The sequence below is a fragment of the Eriocheir sinensis genome, chromosome 19, assembly GCF_024679095.1.
Source record: "Eriocheir sinensis breed Jianghai 21 chromosome 19, ASM2467909v1, whole genome shotgun sequence".
Classification (NCBI taxonomy): domain Eukaryota; kingdom Metazoa; phylum Arthropoda; class Malacostraca; order Decapoda; family Varunidae; genus Eriocheir; species Eriocheir sinensis.
This window is the reverse complement of record NC_066527.1, coordinates 11,517,641-11,537,846: the sequence shown is the minus strand read 5'-3', so window position 1 is coordinate 11,537,846 and position 20,206 is coordinate 11,517,641. Positions and strand designations below refer to the sequence as shown.

Below are 20,206 nucleotides of genomic sequence, written 5' to 3'. Positions count from 1 at the left end.
CTGGTCTATGATGCTGTTGCTCGCAGCGCAGATGTGGTAATGTGGCAGCTTGGGTTGATCGGGTAATGTTCGTAAGAATCTATTTAGCTGTGCTTTGAATCGTTCCAGGCTATGTTCCTTTGAGCCGCGCATGTGTCTTGGCAGTGCATTGAAGAGGAGTGGCGCTCTTTTAGCGAAGGCATTTTCTTTGAGCGTAGTGACTCTTGTACTCGTTCTGGAGTGTATCCTTTCAATATGGCAAAGCCGACCCCGTCGCTGATGGATGGTGAACCGTATATTCAAGTTGTTTAGAGATCTTCCAGTCAATATTTTTTAGATGTATATAGCGTACCTTTCTCTACGCCTTTCCAGTGAGTAAAGATCAAGTTCACGTAGTCTCCCCCAGTAGTCAACGTGTCGGACGTTGGATATTCTACCGGTGAACGATCGTTGTACTCCTTCCAGTGACTGTTTTTCTCCTGCTCTCCACGGGCTCCATAGCTGACAACAATACTCTAGTAATGGTATTACGAGTGACTTATAACGCGGCATAGGATACCTCTCCTGAATCTGGAAAGTGCGGAGGATACAGCCCGATTGGGTTCGTGCCTTCTTTATCACGTTCTGTGTATATATATATATATATATATATATATATATATATATATATATATATATATATATATATATATATATATATATTTTTTTTTTTTTTTTTTTTTTTTTACGTTTATTGCCTATTGCGCCGGTAGGCATCTTCCCGGTGGGGCCTGATGGTCGGCCCAAGGCTTCTTCCAGGTGGGGCCTGATGGTCGGCCCAGCCCGTTCTGGCGCAGGCGGGTGTTTATAGTGGCGCCTTCTTTCTTGGGCTCATGCTGCCCCCCTGAACTCGTTCTTGATTCGGTTGGACGGCTTCCTCTAGAGTCCGGGTTGATGGGTGGTCTTCAGGACAGCATGTGGGTAGTTTTAAGCCACTCGGCGGTGACTGAAAAATCCGAGTGGTAGCGTGGGGATTCGAACCCGCGTCGTCCATCACGCGGTGAATGTGGGCCCAGTACGCTACCACCTACGCCACCGCCTACCCAGGTGGGTAAAGTTTCAGTCACAGCTGAGGGTAATTCCTAGGTCTCTTGTATGTTTATTGGTGTCTATACTGGAACCGTCCGGTGGTGTATAAGTATGTTCATTGCAGTTGATTCCCCCTGGACTATAATGCATATGCTCAAATTTGTTGTTGTTAAAAGACATGTTGTTATGATCTGCCCACGAGTAAAGGGATGCCAAATCGGTTTGTAATTGTTCGACATCAGATATTACTTCCTTTAATATCCTGGTGTCATCGGCAAAAAAAGCTATAGTCAAGTGTAATATGTGTCTGTTGATATCGGAGATGTGGATCAGAAGGAGCAAGGGTCCAAGGACCGATCCTTGTGGCACACCAATGTGACTGCCGACGGCTGAGACACTACAGTGACTACACCATCAGCTGCTACGCACTGTTCTCTGTCCGTGAGGAAAGAGTGTAGCCAACCCCGAGCTATCCAGTAAGGCCCATTTGTCATGTTTGTGTAGCAAAATACCGTGGTCCACCTTGTCGAACGCTTTCGCGGAATCCAGGTAGACCACGTCGACATTTTTGTTATTTTCCAGCTTTTCTTAGACTGTATAATGGACGAGTAGTTGTGAGAGGCATGAACGGACAGTACGAAAGCCATGTTGGTCTTGGTTCATTTTGTTGTTTTGTTCGAGATACGCAGCTATGTTGTTTACCGTTATTCTCTCCCAGACTTCAATAATGTGGGAGGTTAAGGCGACTGGACTCAGCTCTCGACCACCCATGGTAGATTGGTGTGATCTTAGCACTTTTCAATTTCTTTGGTACTCTACCGGTTTCTAAAGAATTTCTGTAAAAAATTAGTAAAGGGACACTCAGCTCCTTCGCACAATGTTTCATAAGTACAGCTGGGAAATTGTCGGGCCCAGCTGCCGAATTCGTAGCCACTTATTTAACTGCCTTCTCTACGTCGCCTGTGCTTAAGTTCATGTCCGTCAGTTTTGACGTGCAGTCTGTACCTCGACTAAAAAGTCAGTGGGTGAGTTGATAGTTTTGTCTTTCACAGGGTTGCTGAAGACACTTTTGTACTGAAGCAGTAGTGCTTCAACGATCTTCTGGGGCTCGTTCATGGTTCGGCCATTAGAGTCAGTCAGTGGGCCAACCCTCGCTCTCACTACTGACTTATTAGCAGCATATTTGTAGAAGTATTTAGGGTTGGTTTTGATGCATGACACAGCTTGCCTTTCTTTCCCGTCATTTTCGAGTTCAACTGACCTTTTAAGTTTTTCATCTATGATGGTAATTTTGTTTTCCGTTTGCGTCAGTATTTCAGTGTTGTTAGTGTCTTTTAGTTTCTTCCTTATTTTTTTTTTCTTTCGCATAAGAACTTTTCGGTCCCTTGGTATGTTACCCTTGTAGGGAGCGGTCTTATTAGTCGGTCTCCTTAACGGTACTTGTTTCTCTGATATTTCCAAGTATTTCGTTATCAGTCTGTCGCATTGGGCCTCTAAAGTTCAGTCGGCTAAAATTTTGTGTCTTGTGCTGCGCTGTTGATTTCAGTTTGCATATTTGTAGATAAATTGGTCGTCAGGGTTATGAAGTTATGATCTGAGAAATTAGTTGTATTCACAGTAATATCGTGTAAAAGGTCTTCGTTGTTTGTCATTACTATGTCTAGTATATTGCCCCCTCTTGTGGGAGTGTGGATGACTTGATTTAAAGAACTCAACAAAGTGCAGGTTTGCTTAGGCCTGCGTCCGCATGTCCGCTGCACCTCCATGCACACTCTCCAACTTCCAGTCTATAAGTGGAAAGTTTAATTCACCAGTGAGCACAATGGTAGGTATAGTTGGTGGCAGTGAGCTAATTACTACTCTAATATTTGACAGCTGGTCGTTGAATTTATTCGTCGATCATGCTGATGGCCTGTATATGTTTATATGTACCCAGTCAATACCTCCGATGTATAAAACCTGTGATTCTGTGTACAAGTTTGATTCTGAGAGGAGGACTTTTATCACAGCTGCGAATTGGCTATCCACGTATATCTTGACGCCGCCTTGTTTCTGGTGTTTTGATCGATCTGTTCTATATGTCACGAAGTTTGGTGTTTTTATTTCAACTTCTCTGATCTCCTCTGTTAGGTGTGTTTCTGTTAAAGAGATCCTAAAGGCGTTTTCAGTTTGTGCCATTTCTGTGAGCACTGTAATTTCAGTTTGCCTCTAAATTTGTATGGTAAGACGCCGGCGATATTTAGAGTAATTATCTTATAAAGGCTGTTGGCGCTGTGGTTGCCACCTGTTGTTGTTGGTATCCTTGTAGTGGGTACGTGGGGCCCCACTGCCATGCAGGGCCCGAGAGAGGGGGGGGAGCTGGTATATCAGCACCCGGCCTCATAAGGGGCCCGGCCGCCCGGGCATGATGTGTGTAAATTAAGATTTTCATAGCTAATAGTGTTTATAACAATTATAGTAATTACTTGCAGCACCAGGGCCCAATGGTAGCGCTATCTGGCGCTGCTGCCATGGTATTGTTGTCAGCGCCTGAAGTATTTATTGCTGTACTAGTTGCATTTGCTGCATTTGTTCCAATAAAAAAATTAAAAAAAACATTCAGTTTGTTGTTTCATTGTCTGGTGTGGGGGTCTACTCTCCCATGCGTTGTATGATTGAGGGGCAGGTGGTGGTACGGTTGACCGGGAGGGTAGTTGTTTGGCGGGAGGTGCTTGTTGCCTTGTTTGTTGTCCACCAGTTGTCTGGTCCGAAGCATGATCCGAAGGGTAACGGCGAGTGCCCTTCAAATGTAGTCTGTTACATTCCATATTCAAACATTCCCGCCACTTTCTGATCCGAAGCCTACAGGTGGATGATGAAAGGTGCAGTTCTTACCTTTTTTACACCCTCTTACTGGGCCACAGCCGTTTATCTTATATCTCATGCATAGTCCAAGGTGAGCATATGAACAATCTCAGCCCCTTAGTCGATATATACAATTATTGTTCCTGTAAAAGTAACATATATTTCCGTTGGTCATTTGCCTGGCTATTATTTACTGCAGCAGTTTGAGTGTTACCTTGTTTGCCGGTATAGAGTGTTTTGTTTTGTGATTCGGTAGGGTCAGTTCGTCTGGCACAGGAGTTTCATTATCTTCTTTACCAGGTTCATGTGTATTGTTGACGTCACTTCCAGCCCCTTCTTGTTCAATTTCCTGCTCGGATTGCGGTTCGAGTTGCTGTCTCGCCTCTCTCTCCTTCTCTATTATGCCGTACACCTGCGCAAACAACCCGTCACAATGTTCGCCCATTTTTTTTCATATTCTTCACAAGTGTACTGACACCTTGTATTAAAGAAGTTCATTATGGCATATATAGGGAGATTTGAGCAGTCAGCATGAATAAATCCCTTACATTTCTGACACTTCAGGCATTCCAGTGGAGATTGTTTGTTGTATAGTGCACAGGTAGTATCCGCTGGTGGTAGGTTTTCCATTATGCCTTCCCCCGCTGGACGCAGACACAGGCACTGCACATACAAACTCACACACACACGTCCACGGCACTGTATGGTCTCCTGAAGAATGTATAAGGGTCCCGAAGTACTTCAGGAGTAAGATAAATCCACAGGTCAGGGAGGAGCGAGAGGCACGTGACCTTCCCCTTCCTAAGCCCTCCCCCCAACACACACACACACACACACACACACACACACAAAGACATAGACATAGAAAGACAGGGATAGGGGAGTTAAACACGGGTTATATGTACAAAAGAAAAAAAAGAATAGGGATTTATAAGGAAAGAAATTCGGATTGTTAAAAAGAGGAGGGAAAAAGAAAAGAGAGCACGTGGGTTATGAAAAACATGAGAAAAAAAAAGCAAAGAATAAGAAGTTAAAAAAAATGGAAATACGAAAGGTTAAAAGAGGAAGCTAAAAGGAAGAGAAGAACGAGTAGTTTTTTTTTTATGAACACAAGTGGAACATTTAAATTAAGTGAAAGGGAAAGGAGAAAAGTGGGAAAATAGTAGAAAAATAGGTAAAGTAAAAATTCTGGAAGGAAAACAAAGACAGGAAGAGCAAAAAGAGTGAAAGATGATGCAGAGGAGAACGTGGAAAAAAAAGGGATGATAACTGAAGTTAAGTGAAGTTAATTAAAGAAAGGAAACTTGACACACACGATGGACTCACGAATTTTGGGTAACGCAGGAAGACACACACGATGGACTCACGAATTTTGGGTAACAGAGGAAGACACACACGATGGACTCACGAATTTTGGGTAACGCAGGAAGACACACACGATGGACTCACGAATTTTGGGTAACGCAGGAAGACACACACGATGGACTCACGAATTTTGGGTAACAGAGGAAGACACACACGATGGACTCACGAATTTTGGGTAACGCAGGAAGACACACACGATGGACTCACGAATTTTGGGTAACGCAAGAAGACACACACGATGGACTCACGAATTTTGGGTAACACAAGAAGACACACACGATGGACTCACGAATTTTGGGTAACGCAGGAAGACACACACGATGGACTCACGAATTTTGGGTAACACAAGAAGACACACACGATGGACTCACGAATTTTGGGTAACGCAGGAAGACACACACGATGGACTCACGAATTTTGGGTAACGCAGGAAGACACACACGATGGACTCACGAATTTTGGGTAACGCAGGAAGACACACACGATGGACTCACGAATTTTGGGTAACGCAGGAAGACATACACGATGGACTCACGAATTTTGGGTAACAGAGGAAGTGAGGCTTATTGGGGAAGTTACAGCACCGTTGCCAGATTATCGTACTCAGAGCATAGTATTTACCGGTTTCTGACGCCTAACTATTGCCAAGAAACATCAGGAATTAACTATTTTAACGATAATTATCAGTGAATCTCCTTATTACGGTCCACGAGACAGTTTTGGGGTCGGAAGTCGGTAAATATAAGAGGCTGAGTAAGACGATCTGGCACGTTGAGTTACAGAGGAATGGCATGAGGTAAGCTGGAGGGAGGAAAGGAAGGTGGTGGAGCTTGGTGTGACGAAAAGTAGTGTTGGGTGTATCTCCCCGCTGTCTGTCCGTCATCCTTTTTGTCGAAGTTAACATGGGAATGACTTGAGGTTGGCTAGAGAGGTAAGGAATAAGGTGAAGTTGGGTTTGACAGAGGAAGTTGTGTTGGGTATTTCTCACCCTCTAACTGTCTTTCTGTCGTTCTTATTGAGGAAGTTTGCAGGGGAATGACATGAGGTTGACTAGAGAGGTTAGGAATAAGGTGAAGTTGGGTTTGACAGAGGAAGTTGTGTTGGGTATTTCTCACCCTCTAACTGTCTGTCTGTCGTTCTTATTGAAGTTTTCAGGGGAATGACGTGAGGTTGACTAGAGAGGTAAGGAATAAGAGGAAGTTGGGTTTGACAGAGGAAGTTGTGTTGGGTATTTCTCACCCTCTAACTGTCTGTCTGTCGTTCTTATTGAGGAAGTTTGCAGGGGAATGACATGAGGTTGACTAGAGAGGTAAGGAATAAGAGGAAGTTGGGTCTGACAGAGGAAGTTGTGTTGGGTATCTATTCCAGGTAACTGTCTGTCATTCTTTTCTTGTAAGTTAGCAGGGAAATGAGATGAGGCTGGCTGTTATAGAGAAGTAAAAAATAAGGGGAAGTTGGGTTTGACAGAGAAAGTTGTTTTGGAAATCAAATCAATGGTAAAAGATCTGACTGGGGATGTGTTACGAGTGGGGTCCCACAAGGTTCGGTATTAGGTCCACTTTTGTTTATTATTTATATCAATGACTTAGATACAGGAATTAGTAGTGATGTTAGTAAATTTGCAGATGATACCAAAATCGGTAGAGTAATTGAGTCGGATCAGGACGCTAGTATTCTCCAAGGTGAACTCAACAGATTGTATGACTGGGCGGATAAATGACAGATGGAGTTCAATGTAGGAAAGTGCAGTATTCTGAGTGTAGGTAGGAACAACCCCTCACATAACTATTGCTTAAATGACACTCTCATAAGCAGGTCTGGGTGCGAGGGATTTAGGGTCTTAGTGAGCTCTGATCTCCGTCCAAGGGCACAATGCATTCAAGCTAGAAATCGAGCTAATAGGGTACTGGGATTTATTTCAAGGAGCGTAAGCAACAGAAGCCCCGAAGTCTTCCTCAAACTATATTTAGCATAAGTTAGACCTCATCTTGACTATGCGGTTCAGTTCTGGTCACCTTACTATAGAATGGATATCAAAATGTTAGAATCGGTGCAGAGGAGGATGACTAAGATGATTCAGGGGTTGAGAAACTTGCCATACGAGGAAAGACTCAAACAGTTAAACTTGCATTCTCTAGAAAGGCGAAGGGTGCATGGAGACATGATCGAGGTTTATAAATGGATGAAGGGCTTTAATAAGGGAGACATTCATAAGGTTTTGTTGGTAAGTGAACCGGGTAGGACACGAAGTAATGGGTTTAAACTGGATAAATTCAGATTCAACAGGGACATAGGCAAAAATTGGTTTACTAACAGGGTGGTGGATGAGTGGAATAGGCTTAGCAGTCATGTGGTGAGTGCCAATACAATTGTCACATTCAAAAATAGACTAGATAAATTCATGGACAGCGATATTAGGTAGGGTTAGATACACAGGAGCTTAGGGTCAAAGGAGCTGCCTCGTACAGGCCTACCGGCCTCTTGTAGACTCCTGCGTTCTTATGTTCTTATGTTCTTATATTTATAAACCGCTAACTGTCTGTCTGTCATTCTTCTTGTGTAAATTAGCAGGGATATAAGATGAGGCTGGCTGTTAGAGAGGTAAAAAATTAGGGGAAGTTGGGTTTGAGAGAGGAGGTTGTGTTGGGTATCTATTCCAGTCTGTCATTCTTTTCTTGTAAGTTGGCAGGGAAATGAGATGAGGCTGGCTGTTATAGAGAGGTAAAAAAATAAAGTTTGACAGAGGAAGTTGTGTTGGATATTTCTGAACCGCTAACTGTCTGTCTGTCATTCTTTTTTGTGTAAGTTGGCAGGGAAATGACGTGAGCTTGACTAGAGAGTTAAGAAAATAGCTGAATGTCAAGGTAATACAACACATGTCTTGGGTAGTATAGGCTGCACTGACGACGAGGAGATATTGACTCGGCTGACCCACTAACGCATTTACCTCTGAACACTCTTACGGGCAAAGCAGAAGCAAGATAATATAACAATAAATAAAGTAACGTAGTAATTAGCAGTCCGCGCCACCAACAGACTGAGACTGATCCCAAGCACATCGTAATGGCCCGACTCGTAAAATTAATGAAATGAATGAATGAATAAATAAGCAAAATATGAATAAACAAATCAGCTACATTATAAACACATGAATGAACACTTTCCTCTCTTTTCATCTCAACCCAGTTCGGAGTGCATGTTGTAGTAGCTAAGCAGATCTCGCTCCCTTTCCACGCAAGATCAGTTCGGACTCGCACCAACACTACATTTCCAATCAGGGTTACGATGCCTTCCCGCCGGTTCATTTCCTCTGGTTGGGCGGCGCGCAGATTTTGACTTCGGGAGTTTTTTTGCCTCAGACTTCTTGTAGGGGCCTCGACGGGCGTCTCTCTCTCTCTCTCTCTCTCTCTCTCTCTCTCTCTCTCTCTCTCTCTCTCTCTCTCTCACCCACCCACACACACACACACACACTAAGCTCCTTCTCCTGTCTCCGGCACCTTATATACTTTTCTCCACGATCCCCACCAGCTTGTGCACATTCCCGCTACCTCCACCTCGCCTCCCCCATACCCGCCCATTTTTCATTCCATCTGGCTCTTTGGTGACTGGCAGAACGCTCAACTCACGACTAATAGATTCCAAATTCGATCCCCGGGCGGAGGCGCATTCATCTGTGGGGCCATAACCTGGGGAGGATTGGCTGATAAACGACGACCCCTTGTTTGTTCAGGGCCCCCACTCAAGGTTGTTTGTATATTTAGCGTCACGCGTCTTTAAAAATTTCAAGCCCGCCCGTCTCCGCCTCGCTCCGCCCACCCCAGCGTCTCTTCGCCTCGCCCTCCGTCCTTCACCTAGCTTAACCTTGCTCTGTCGGTGTAGCGTTTTCCCTGACATCTGGGCACTCCTACGGCATTCATAACGTAATCTCTCTCTCTCTCTCTCTCTCTCTCTCTCTCTCTCTCTCTCTCTCTCTCTCTCTCTCTCGCTCGCTCCCTGGGTACAACGGAAACGAGGTTGGTTATCACCGTTCCGTTCACACGTTTAGGTACAATTTCTTGCCTGTTTTCTTATCTTTAGCTTATTTTTATTCGTATTGCCGCGTTGTAAGATCTCCACTGATAGTCAGAGAGAGAGAGAGAGAGAGAGAGAGAGAGAGAGAGAGAGAGAGAGAGAGAGAGAGAGAGAGAGAGAGAAACAGACAGTCAGACACAGATAGAAAAACAGACAGTCAGACAGTGAGGCAGACAGACAGACGCAGACAGTGAGGCAGACAGACAGACAGACAGACAGACAGTGAGGCAGACAGACAGACAGACAGACAGACAGTGAGGCAGACAGACAGACAGTGAGGCAGATAGACAGACAGACAGACAGACAGTGAGGCAGACAGACAGACAGTGAGGCAGACAGACAGACAGACAGACAGACAGTGAGGCAGACAGACAGACAGTGAGGCAGATAGACAGACAGACAGACAGACAGACAGACAGTGAGGCAGATAGACAGACAGACAAACAGAGAGTGAGGCAGACAGACAGGCAGTGAGGCAGATAGACAGACAGACAGACAGACAGACAGACAGTGAGGCAGACAGACAGACAGACAGACAGACAGTGAGGCAGACAGACAGACTGAGAGGCAGATAGACAGACAGTGAGGCAGATAGACAGAGAGACAGATAGACAGAGAGACAGACAGACAGACAGACAGACAGACAGACAGTAAGGCAGACAGACAGACAGTGAGGCAGATAGACAGACAGACAGACAGACAGTGAGGCAGACAGACAGACAGTGAGGCAGATAGACAGACAGACAGACAGACAATGAGGCAGACAGACAGACAGAGAGACAGTGAGGCAGACAGACAGACAGACAGACAGACAGTGAGGCAGACAGACAGACAGACAGTCAGGCAGACAGACAGACAGACAGACAGACAGTGAGGGAGACAGACAGACAGAGAGACAGTGAGGCAGACAGACAGACAGACAGACACACAGACAGACCGTCAGACATGTCATATATGAGTCAATGCCGATATACTAAAGACTGATTGTTCTTAACCTGAAAAACAGACTAAAGACAGGGCAAAATACGAAGCAAAGAAGAACGGAAAAAAATAAAAAGAAGAAAACCTCACGTTTGACGCAGCTGTACCGCACCCACAAGGCGCCGCCCTTCCACCCCTGCGAGGACTGGTGGTCGCCGGGCACGTGGGTCTGCAGACTGAAGGAGCACGACACCTGCCCGCCACACCTGCGAACACACACACACCCGCACGTATAAGATATAATGACTAAGTAATACAAAAATAATATTCAATTTCAGGAGGAAGTATTATTATGCTCCTATTATACATATATACAGACACGTAAAACAGGGAGGGAGGAAACACAGGAGTTAAGAATTCGAAAGTGAATACGAATATCTCGAATATCTAATACGAATACAACGAAATAATGCGAATTTGAATGCAAACAGCTACATATACTTCATGAGAGTATCCATAATTGCGTTCTTGAGTACTTTTAGTTAAAAGATAACTCTATCCATAACTCAGCACGATACTTCACAAAAGTTCTACAATAGCAAAATGACTTGATGAACACTGTGCCAGTAAACAGTGCCAGGAAGCAACATCTACCGTGAGTACGACAGACATTTTTGTTTTTTCCTGGTAACCTCGTTAGTAGAAACACAACATATAACGCTTTTCGAAGCAAAGTGGTGGTAATGTGAAGCTAGGCCTACTTGTGATGCATGGCAGTCTAGCTAGGATATGGAACTAATGAAAGGCAATTGAAAAACATTTTTAAATAGACTCGATTTAATGAACTAAACTGTTACTCAGAATGATGATTTTTGGCTGAGTGAAAATGACAGAGCTTGAAGAGAATAAATTTTATTCTATTACAATATGATCATAATGATTACTCGTGCACATATATAATCGACTCTGGAGTCTTTGCACAATGATTTCTCTCGCCATTTTAGAATGTATTAATTACTGTAACGTGTGTGTTATAATATTTCATTAATAAGATAATTTATTTCACTGATTAGCGTTAGTATATATTTTACTATAAAATTGATGTAGAGTAGATAAATGCATATACAGACATATATATATATATATATATATATATATATATATATATATATATATATATATATATATATATATATATATATATATATATATATATATAAATATATAGATATTTATATATATATTTATATATATATATAGATATATTGATAGATATATATATATATATATATTTATATATATATATATATATATATATATATATATATATAGAGAGAGAGAGAGAGAGAGAGAGAGAGAGAGAGAGAGAGAGAGAGAGAGAGAGAGAGAGAGAGAGAGAGAGAGCAATAATCAGTTGGACTACCACCCTTCATGACCCTCCTCCTCCTCCTCCTCCTCCTCCTCCTCCCTCCTCACTCTCATTAACGTCAGTCTCTGATGCCGTCAATAGAACAGCTGACTGTTAACCCGCCTGAGTTATACAGCCGTAGGCCTACCCTGCCCTCGCCACCACTGCCCTACCGTTCATGACCTCCCGTCCCTACCCGCCCATACTCTTCTCTCATTCCCTTTTCTTTCCCTCCATTATCCTCTTCTCCTTCCCTTTCGTTTCCATTCTTCCTCTAATCCGTAACTCTCATATATATATATATATATATATATATATATATATATATATATATATATATATATATATATATATATATATATATATATATATATATATGTGTGTGTGTGTGTGTGTGTGTGTGTGTGTGTAATTCACCAAGGCCTGATCACGAGTTCGACTCCCTCTCGCCAGCAGGTACCCTCCCGACGTGAGCAAGTGCTCATTTTCGTCGACCTCTGGGTACTGCCAGGACCTCACACACAACACACTACATCCCCCTTGCTCAAGGGGGGACAGTAACCACTCCTGGTTAACGGAAAGAATCCAGCCTGAGCGGGGCCTGAACCGCCGCCTGTTTGGCCGTGAAGCCTTGCAGCGCAGCGCTCTACCGACTGAGCTACCGGAGCGTTTTTTTTTTTTTTTTTTTTTTGTGTGTGTGTGTGTGTGTGTGAGTGTGTGTTACACCAGAGAGTAGTTCAGCATGCTCTCACTTTTCTTTCCACATCGAACTCCATACGCATGACGTGCATAGCATATAGAAGATTTTCTCATTATGTTATTGTTATTCGGACATTTTTAACAAGTTGGGAAAAGGGAAAAAAGATGAAGGAAAACACCGGTGTTAAAATATAGTATATCCCTGACTAGTTGTTCTAAGGCTTCTTCAGAGAAACTGAGGAATGCCCCGAGTTGGCACGCCTAATAAGCCAAGACATATGTTGGTGCGCGCACACACCGTACCTTACCTAACCCCTCACGTCCGACCTAACCCACTCAAAAAACAAGACAAACTGACCAGGCGTTTTGTTGTAGAGTCATCGACATAAAAATGGATAGACCATTTTGGAAAATAAATATCATTAATGAACAATAGAAAGAGAGTGGGATATAGAGCAGGGCCGTGAAGAACACTCCTATTGATAGGTTCATGGGTAGAACAGTGACCATCTACCATAACAGAGACAGATCAGCCGGAGAGATAACTGTACATTTTTAACAGTATTATTAAGAGAGAGAGAGAGAGAGAGAGAGAGAGAGAGAGAGAGAGAGAGAGAGAGAGAGAGAGAGAGAGAGAGAGAGAGAGAGAGAGAGAGAGAGAGAGAGAGAGAGAGAGAGAGAGAGAGAGAGCAGACAGGCAGCCAGACAGACAGACAGACAAAATAACAGACAGACAGAGAGGGAGAGAGAAAGGAGGAGGAGGGGCGGGGTCGGGGAACATTCTGTAAGGGTCTGCTGCGTGAAAATTAATGTCGGTGGTTGTTTCACGCTTGATGGTCTAAGTCGACGGAACACCACCTCCTTCCTCCCTCCGTGTGCCCGCTATTTGCCTAAACCCTCTACGCTTACCTCTAGCCTTCCACCACTCTTTCCATCTCTTTCCCCCTTTCCTCTTCCCTCCAGTCTTCCCTTCCCCTCCATGCCTCCCCGTTGTCTTCCCTTCCCTTCCCTTCCCTTCCCTTCCCTTCCCTCTCTCCTCAAACATTACACTTCAACATTTTTCCTTACCTTCCCTTCCTGTCTTGCCTATCATCTTCCTTCTACCTTACCCTCCTCTTTCTCCTCCCTTCCAGTCTCTCTCTCTCTCTCTCTCTCTCTCTCTCTCTCTCTCTCTCTCTCTCTCTCTCTCTCTCTTTTCTCCTCCTCCTCCTCCTCCTCCTCGTCCTCCTCCTCCTCCTCCCCCTCCTCCTCCTCCCCGTGACGTCATAAATCACGTAATCTGACGTCATCAAGATTAGTGACGTGAGAGGGCATTGATTTTTGGGTGGTGGTGGTGATGGTGGTGGGGGTGGTGGTAGGGGTGGTGGTGGTGGTGGTGATGGTGGTGGTGGTAGGGGTGGTGGTGGTGATGGTGGTGGTGGTGGTGGTGGCGCCGGTGAGGTATAACTATCACTACTCTTATTATCATGTTGTTATTGTTGTTGTTGTTGTTGTTGTTGTTGTTGTTGTCGTTGTTGTTGTTGTTGTTGTTGTTGTTGTTGTTGTTGTTGTTGTTGTTGTTGTTGTCGCTCGTGTAGAGGCTCTGGTTGTTCCTTTAGTGGTAGTGGCTTCTCTTATTAATCTTGAAGAGAGAGAGAGAGAGAGAGAGAGAGAGAGAGAGAGAGAGAGAGAGAGAGAGAGAGAGAGAGAGTAAAAAGGGTACGTACATATATATTTAAGTTCTTAGTTCATATTTACAGTTTCTTTTCTGTATTGCTTTTCTTTTCTTTCTAATATATTTTTTTGGAGATTCCCGAATGGTAGGAGACATCACTTGCACGAACGACGACAGCAACAGCAACGACAACAACAATGACAACTATAACTACTACTACTACTACTACTACTACTACTACTACTACCATCCACCGAAATTGACCTCTCTTTTGGCCTCTCGTTCTTTCTGCTATTGTTTGTTGTATTTGTTTTTGGTACTGACCTTGAGCTACCTCCCTTGCTGTAAATAACTACTACTACTACAACAACTACTACTACTACTACTACTACTACTGCTGCTATCTGAAGCCTTACGTGTGTTATCTTGCCACTCGTAGGCGTGGGAGAAGGGTTCGGCTTTGTATTAGAAAAGAAGGGTCGTGTGTGTGTGTGTGTGTGTGTGTGTGTGTGTGTGTGTGTGTGTGGTTGACAGAGGGGAGAAGAAGGGGTGGGAGAATAGATGGAAGGGGAGGGAAAAAGGGAGGGACAGAGGGGGAGTTGGCAAAGGGAAGGACATGGGGGAGGAGAGGGGGGAGGAAAGGAGAGAGTGAGAAGCCTGTTGGTTGAGGGAGGTGTGGGAGAGGGTGTGTGTGTGTGTGGTGAGAGGGGGGTGGAGACTTGGGGAGAGGAATGGAGGGAGATTGTATGGCGAGAGAGGGAGGGAGGGAGAGAAGGTGGGAAGGGGAGAGTAAGAGACAAAGGAAGGAACGGGAGGGAGATTTAATGGAGGGAGCGGGAGAGGGAGGGTGGGAGAGATCATTGGAAAGGGAAGTTGAAGGGAGGGAAGGAGGAGGCGAGGAGGAGATAAGGGGAGTGTAAGGGAGGGAGATTGTGTGCTGAGAGGGAGGGAGATATGGAGGAGGGGAGATGATCGAAGAAGAGAGAAAGAGGAGGAAGAGGGATATGGAAAGGAAAAATATGAAAAGATTGGCTATTTTATTTTATTTTCTCGTTTTCTTTCATTTCCTTATCATTCATCATCGCATTACGGTCAATAATTTCCATATATTTTTTTTTCTTGTTTGCCTTTAAATTTTGTATACATTTCATCCAGCAATGCATGAAATAACGAACGCTTTGAGTAATGACAAAAATGAGAGGATGATTTAACTAACTCCCCGTCTGTCCCTCCCTTTTTCCCTCCTCCTTTATCTCTTTTCTCACCCCTTCTCCTTTCCTCTGTCAACCACACACACACACACACACACACACACACACACACACACACACACACACACACCTCTTCGTGGCTCAACTGGTAGAGCGCTGCGCTGCCAGGCTTCACGGTCTGACAGGGCGGCGGTTCGAGCCCGCTCAGGCCAGATTCTTTCAGTTGACTAGGATATATTACTGTTCCCCCTTGAGCAAGGGGGATGGGGTGTGTGGTGTGTGAGGTCCTGGCAGTACCCAGAGATCGACTAAATGAGCACTTGCTCTGTCGGGAGGGTACCTGCTGGCGATTACGAGTCCAACTCGCGATCAGGCCGTGGTGAATTACACACACACACACACACACACACACACACACACACACACCTTTTTTCTAACACAACTACTGAAAGACTCGGACAGTTTAACATTGAAAAAGTTCAAATACTCGTATATTCATAACCTATGTAGAGTCACAGAGTTCCTATTGCCTGGAAAAATGACACCATTATATTGATTCACAAGCAGGCGATATAAAAACCTCAAAAAGCTACCGACCAGTTAGTCTCCTCCCTGTACCCTACAAACTTTTCATTAATAGGCAAGGTGATACAATAAACCCAATTTCGTTCACGGTTTGCTTAGTAGAAATATTTAAGAAACCAAAGTGCGATAACCTGGGAATCAAGACAGACGGTGATTGCCTCAACAGCTTAAAAATTAGTGGATACAGTCTTGCTAGGTGAGTCAGAGGAAAACTTACAAAGAATGACAGGGAAACTTCACAGAGAATCTAATATAAGTTTGAAGATGAATATGAAGAAAACAAAGGTAATTTTTTTTGATAATCCGTTGACAGGATAACATAATGATCAGGAACGAACACTTGAGAGACCAAACAATCAATGCAATCCCAGCCAACGACAAAAACATCAGCTCATAGGAATGGAATGGACTACTTTTGGTGGACGAAGTAATGTCATGAATAGCAACTTCCTACTTTCCCTGCGGAGAAAAGTGTACACTCTATGCATCCTGTCTCTCTTAACACGCTTCAGAAACGTGACAACTTAGACAATGTGTAGAGAGAAGGCTAAAACGAGCACAGAGTGAAATGGAGAGGAAAAGCTGGGTGTGCCACGGAGATATGAAGATAACATCACGAATTTAAATACAGACAGAGCTAGATGTTTTAATGACCGTCAGGAATAAGAAACGGACTTGGGCAGATATATTCCATGCGTGGAACTGACAACAGAGGAAAGAGTAACAGTAAACAAAAACAAAAACAAAAACAAAAAAATGCTGGGTTTGTCATGGAGATAAGAAGTGATTATCATGAATTTAAATACAGACAGAGTTAGATGTTTTAATGACCATCGAGAAAGAGAAATGGACTTGGGTAGATATATTCCATGCGTAGAACTGACAACAGATGAAAGAGTAACTGTAAAAAAAAAAAAATGCCGTGTTTGTTACGCAGATAAGAAACGATTATCATGAATAAGAATACAGACGTTTAAATGACCATCGAGAAAGAGAAATGGACTTGGGCAGATATATTCCATGCGTGGAACTGACAACAAAGGAAAGAGTAACAGAATAAAATAAATGCTGGGTTTGTCATGGAGATAAGAAGTGATTATCATGAATTTAAATACAGACTGAGTTAGATGTTTTAATGACCATCGAGAAAGAGAAATGGACGTGGGCAGGTATATTCCATGCGTGCAACTGACAACAAAGGAAAGAGTAACAGAATAAAATAAAGGCTGGGTTTGTCACGGAAAGAGGAAGCGAACATGAATTAGAATACAGACTGAGTCCCAAGATGTTTTAATGATCATCGAGAATAAGAATATTCCATGCGTAGAAATGACAACAGAGGAAAGAGTAACAGTAACCTCAACTTTGGCCACTCTTTTTTATAGGGGGAGTGATTAGCGGTTTTTTTCCCATTATTATTCTTTTTTTTGTCCTTGAGCTGAATCCTTTACCGTAAAAAAAAGCAGAAGGAGCAGCGTGTCCAAATTGTCGTACTCAGAACATTGCATTTATCTTTTTTAGGCTCCAAGGCTGACGTAACCACACAAATAACGACTAAAAATTAAAGTTATCGTTAAACCGGTTAAATGTTGATGGTTTTCAGTCTTTGTTGCTATAGTTATCGGTCAGAAACTACGACAATGCAATGCGATGAGTACGATAATTTGACAGAGCCGAGTAAGGGTAATAGTAAAAATGTAAGGGCCGGGTCACACGAGTATTTATTTCCCCGGTGATTTTACATACTAGCCGAAAAAGAGGGCGCGTTGAGGCATATATGTAGAGCGGCAGCAGGTAAAGGCAGTTAAGAGATTACCAAGGGAGTCGAATCTTCTTGGATGTCTTGCCGCCAGCTGCCTTTTTGGTGAACTGGGATTATTTGAAGGGGTGTAGTTTTGTGTGTGTGTGTGTGTGTGTGTGTGTGTGTGTGTGTGTGTGTGTGTGTGTGTGTGTGTCTCTCTCTCTCTCTCTCTCTCTCTCTCTCACACACACACACACACAAACACACACACAAAAAAAAGGTGTATAAGGTCCAATGAAGAGAGAGAGAGAGAGAGAGAGAGAGAGAGAGAGAGAGAGAGAGAGAGAGAGAGAGAGAGAGAGAGAGAGAGAGAGAGAGAGAGAGAGAGAGAGAGAGAGAGAGAGAGAGAGAGAGAAATACATAGAAAATCAGACCACACAGACCCCATGGTCCAAACTAGATGGTCTGTCCTTAAATCTAAGTGATTCTACATTAATCAGATGGCTCAAAAACGTTGCTTTTCTACTCTAGTTAATATCAAGTTCAAGGAAGTGACGTTCGAGCTTGTTTTTAAAGGAGTCAATCGTGTTACATTGGACCACTGACGGTGGGAGCTTATTCCATTCTCGCACTACAACGTTGGTGAAGAAAAATTTGGTGCAGTCTGAATTTACTTGTCTACATTTGAGTTTTATGCCATTGTTCCTCGTTCGCAAAATGTCATTGATCATAGACAATTTTGTTTTGTCTACATTCGTGAAACCATTAAGTATTTTAAAACATTCGATCAGTTTTCCTCGGAGGCGACGTTTCTCAAGAGAGAACATGTTAAGGGTGGAAAGCCTTTCTTCGTAGGATTTGTTGCGCAAGGAAGGGATCATTTTTGTTGCCCGACGCTGAACACCTTCTAATTTAGCAATGTCCTTTGCATGGTGGGGAGACCAAAACTGTACCGCATATTCCAAGTGGGGTCTGACTAAACTATTGTAGAGTGGAAGTATTACATCTTTATTCTTGACTAAAAAGTTTATTTTAATGAAGCCCAACATTATGTTCGCTTTATTTGCTGCATCGATGCATTGATGTGAGAATTTGAGGTTTGACGCGATTTTGACCCCCAGGTCCTTAACGCACTGAACGCTTGTGAGTTTAACGCCGCGCATTTCGTAATCGAACTTCTTATTTCTTGTTCCAACTTGAAGGACCTGGCACTTGTCTACGTTAAAGGGCATCTCCCATCTATCCGACCAAGCTGAAATTTTGTGCAAATCCTCTTGGAGGCTTTGCCTGTCTTCGTCAGTGAGAACCGAGTTACCAATCTTTGTGTCGTCTGCAAATTTACTAATGCGATTATTGAGTCCAACATCCACATCGTTGATATAAATAATGAAGAGCACTGGGCCAAGAACCGAGCCCTGAGGGACGCCACTGGGGACCGGCGCCCACTCTGAGTTAAATCCGTCAATCACCACTCTTTATTGTCTGTTGCTCAAGCAATTAGCGATCCACTGGTTTACTTGACCGTCAATACCTATTTGCTTTAATCTATAAAGTAATTTATGATGTGGGACTTTATCAAACGCTTTCTGGAAATCAAGATAGACTACGTCCAATGATTTGGTAACGTCATAAACTGAGAAGAAGGCGTTATAAAAGGTCATTAGGTTTGATAGGCAGGATCTTTTGTTACGGAAGCCATGTTGTGAATCTCCAATCAATGAGTGGATTTCGAGGTAACTCACAATTTTGTCTATAATTATGCTCTCAAGTAGCTTACCAACAATTGAAGTTAGACTAATGGGTCGGTAGTTACCTGGTATTTTTTTGTCTCCTTTCTTAAAAATCGGTGTCACGTTAGCCTTGTTATGAGGGAGGAGAGTATTTCGCTCTTTGTTTCTTTAAGCAGTATAGGATACACTTTGTCGGGTCCGGGACTTTTATTTGTTTGAAGTGAATGGAGAGCTTTAAGGACTTCATCGGTTGTTATTTCAAAATTAGGCAATGCATGCTCGAGATTTACATTAGTCCTGGTGCTGGTGGTAGTGGGAGGAAGACTGTTAGTATTAAACACCGCGGAAAAGTAATTGTTTAAGAGGTTTGCAATGTGTTGGCTGTCAGTCACTAGTGCACCGTCGCTGTTTGTTAAAGGTCCAATTCCACTTCTGATCGCCTTTCTGTTGTTTATGTAACTAAAGAATGATTTCGGATTATTTTTACAGTTGGCTGCAATATTTTCTTCATATCTACGCTTTGCCTGACATACTAATCTTTTTACTCGTCGCCTGGCATCATTATAAAGTCTAATGTTTTCGGGCGTGCTTTGTTCTTTCTTTAACCTGTAAAACAATTTTCTCTCCCTGACTGAGTGTTTAATTTCGGTAATAAACCAAGGTGGGCTTTTATTAGTGTTACTTCGCTTCTCGCACAAGGGGACAAATGTGTTCTGCTATGTGAGTAAGTAATTTTTAAAGCTTAGCCAGGCTTCCTCTACATTGCCGTCATCTGATAGTTGTATTTCTGTTATTTTTTGTCGGATTTCTACGAAGTTAGCTCTTTTGAAATTGGGCACCTTTACTTTATTTTCAGTCACTGATGTTTGAGCTCTAATGTCGACGCGCACTAATTTATGATCGCAAGAACCGAGGTGTTCTCCTACCGTG

The 20,206-nt window shown here is 43.3% G+C and overlaps 1 protein-coding gene across 1 annotated transcript in view; it reads right to left on the bottom strand.

Moving 5' to 3' along the window:
* The window catches only part of LOC127000968 (uncharacterized), a 77,155-nt gene that overhangs the window by 40,962 nt on the left and 15,987 nt on the right, over positions 1 to 20,206 (bottom strand). The window contains 1 exon segment of the mRNA XM_050865141.1: positions 10,399 to 10,514. Within this exon segment, the coding sequence (XP_050721098.1) occupies positions 10,399 to 10,514 (116 nt within the window).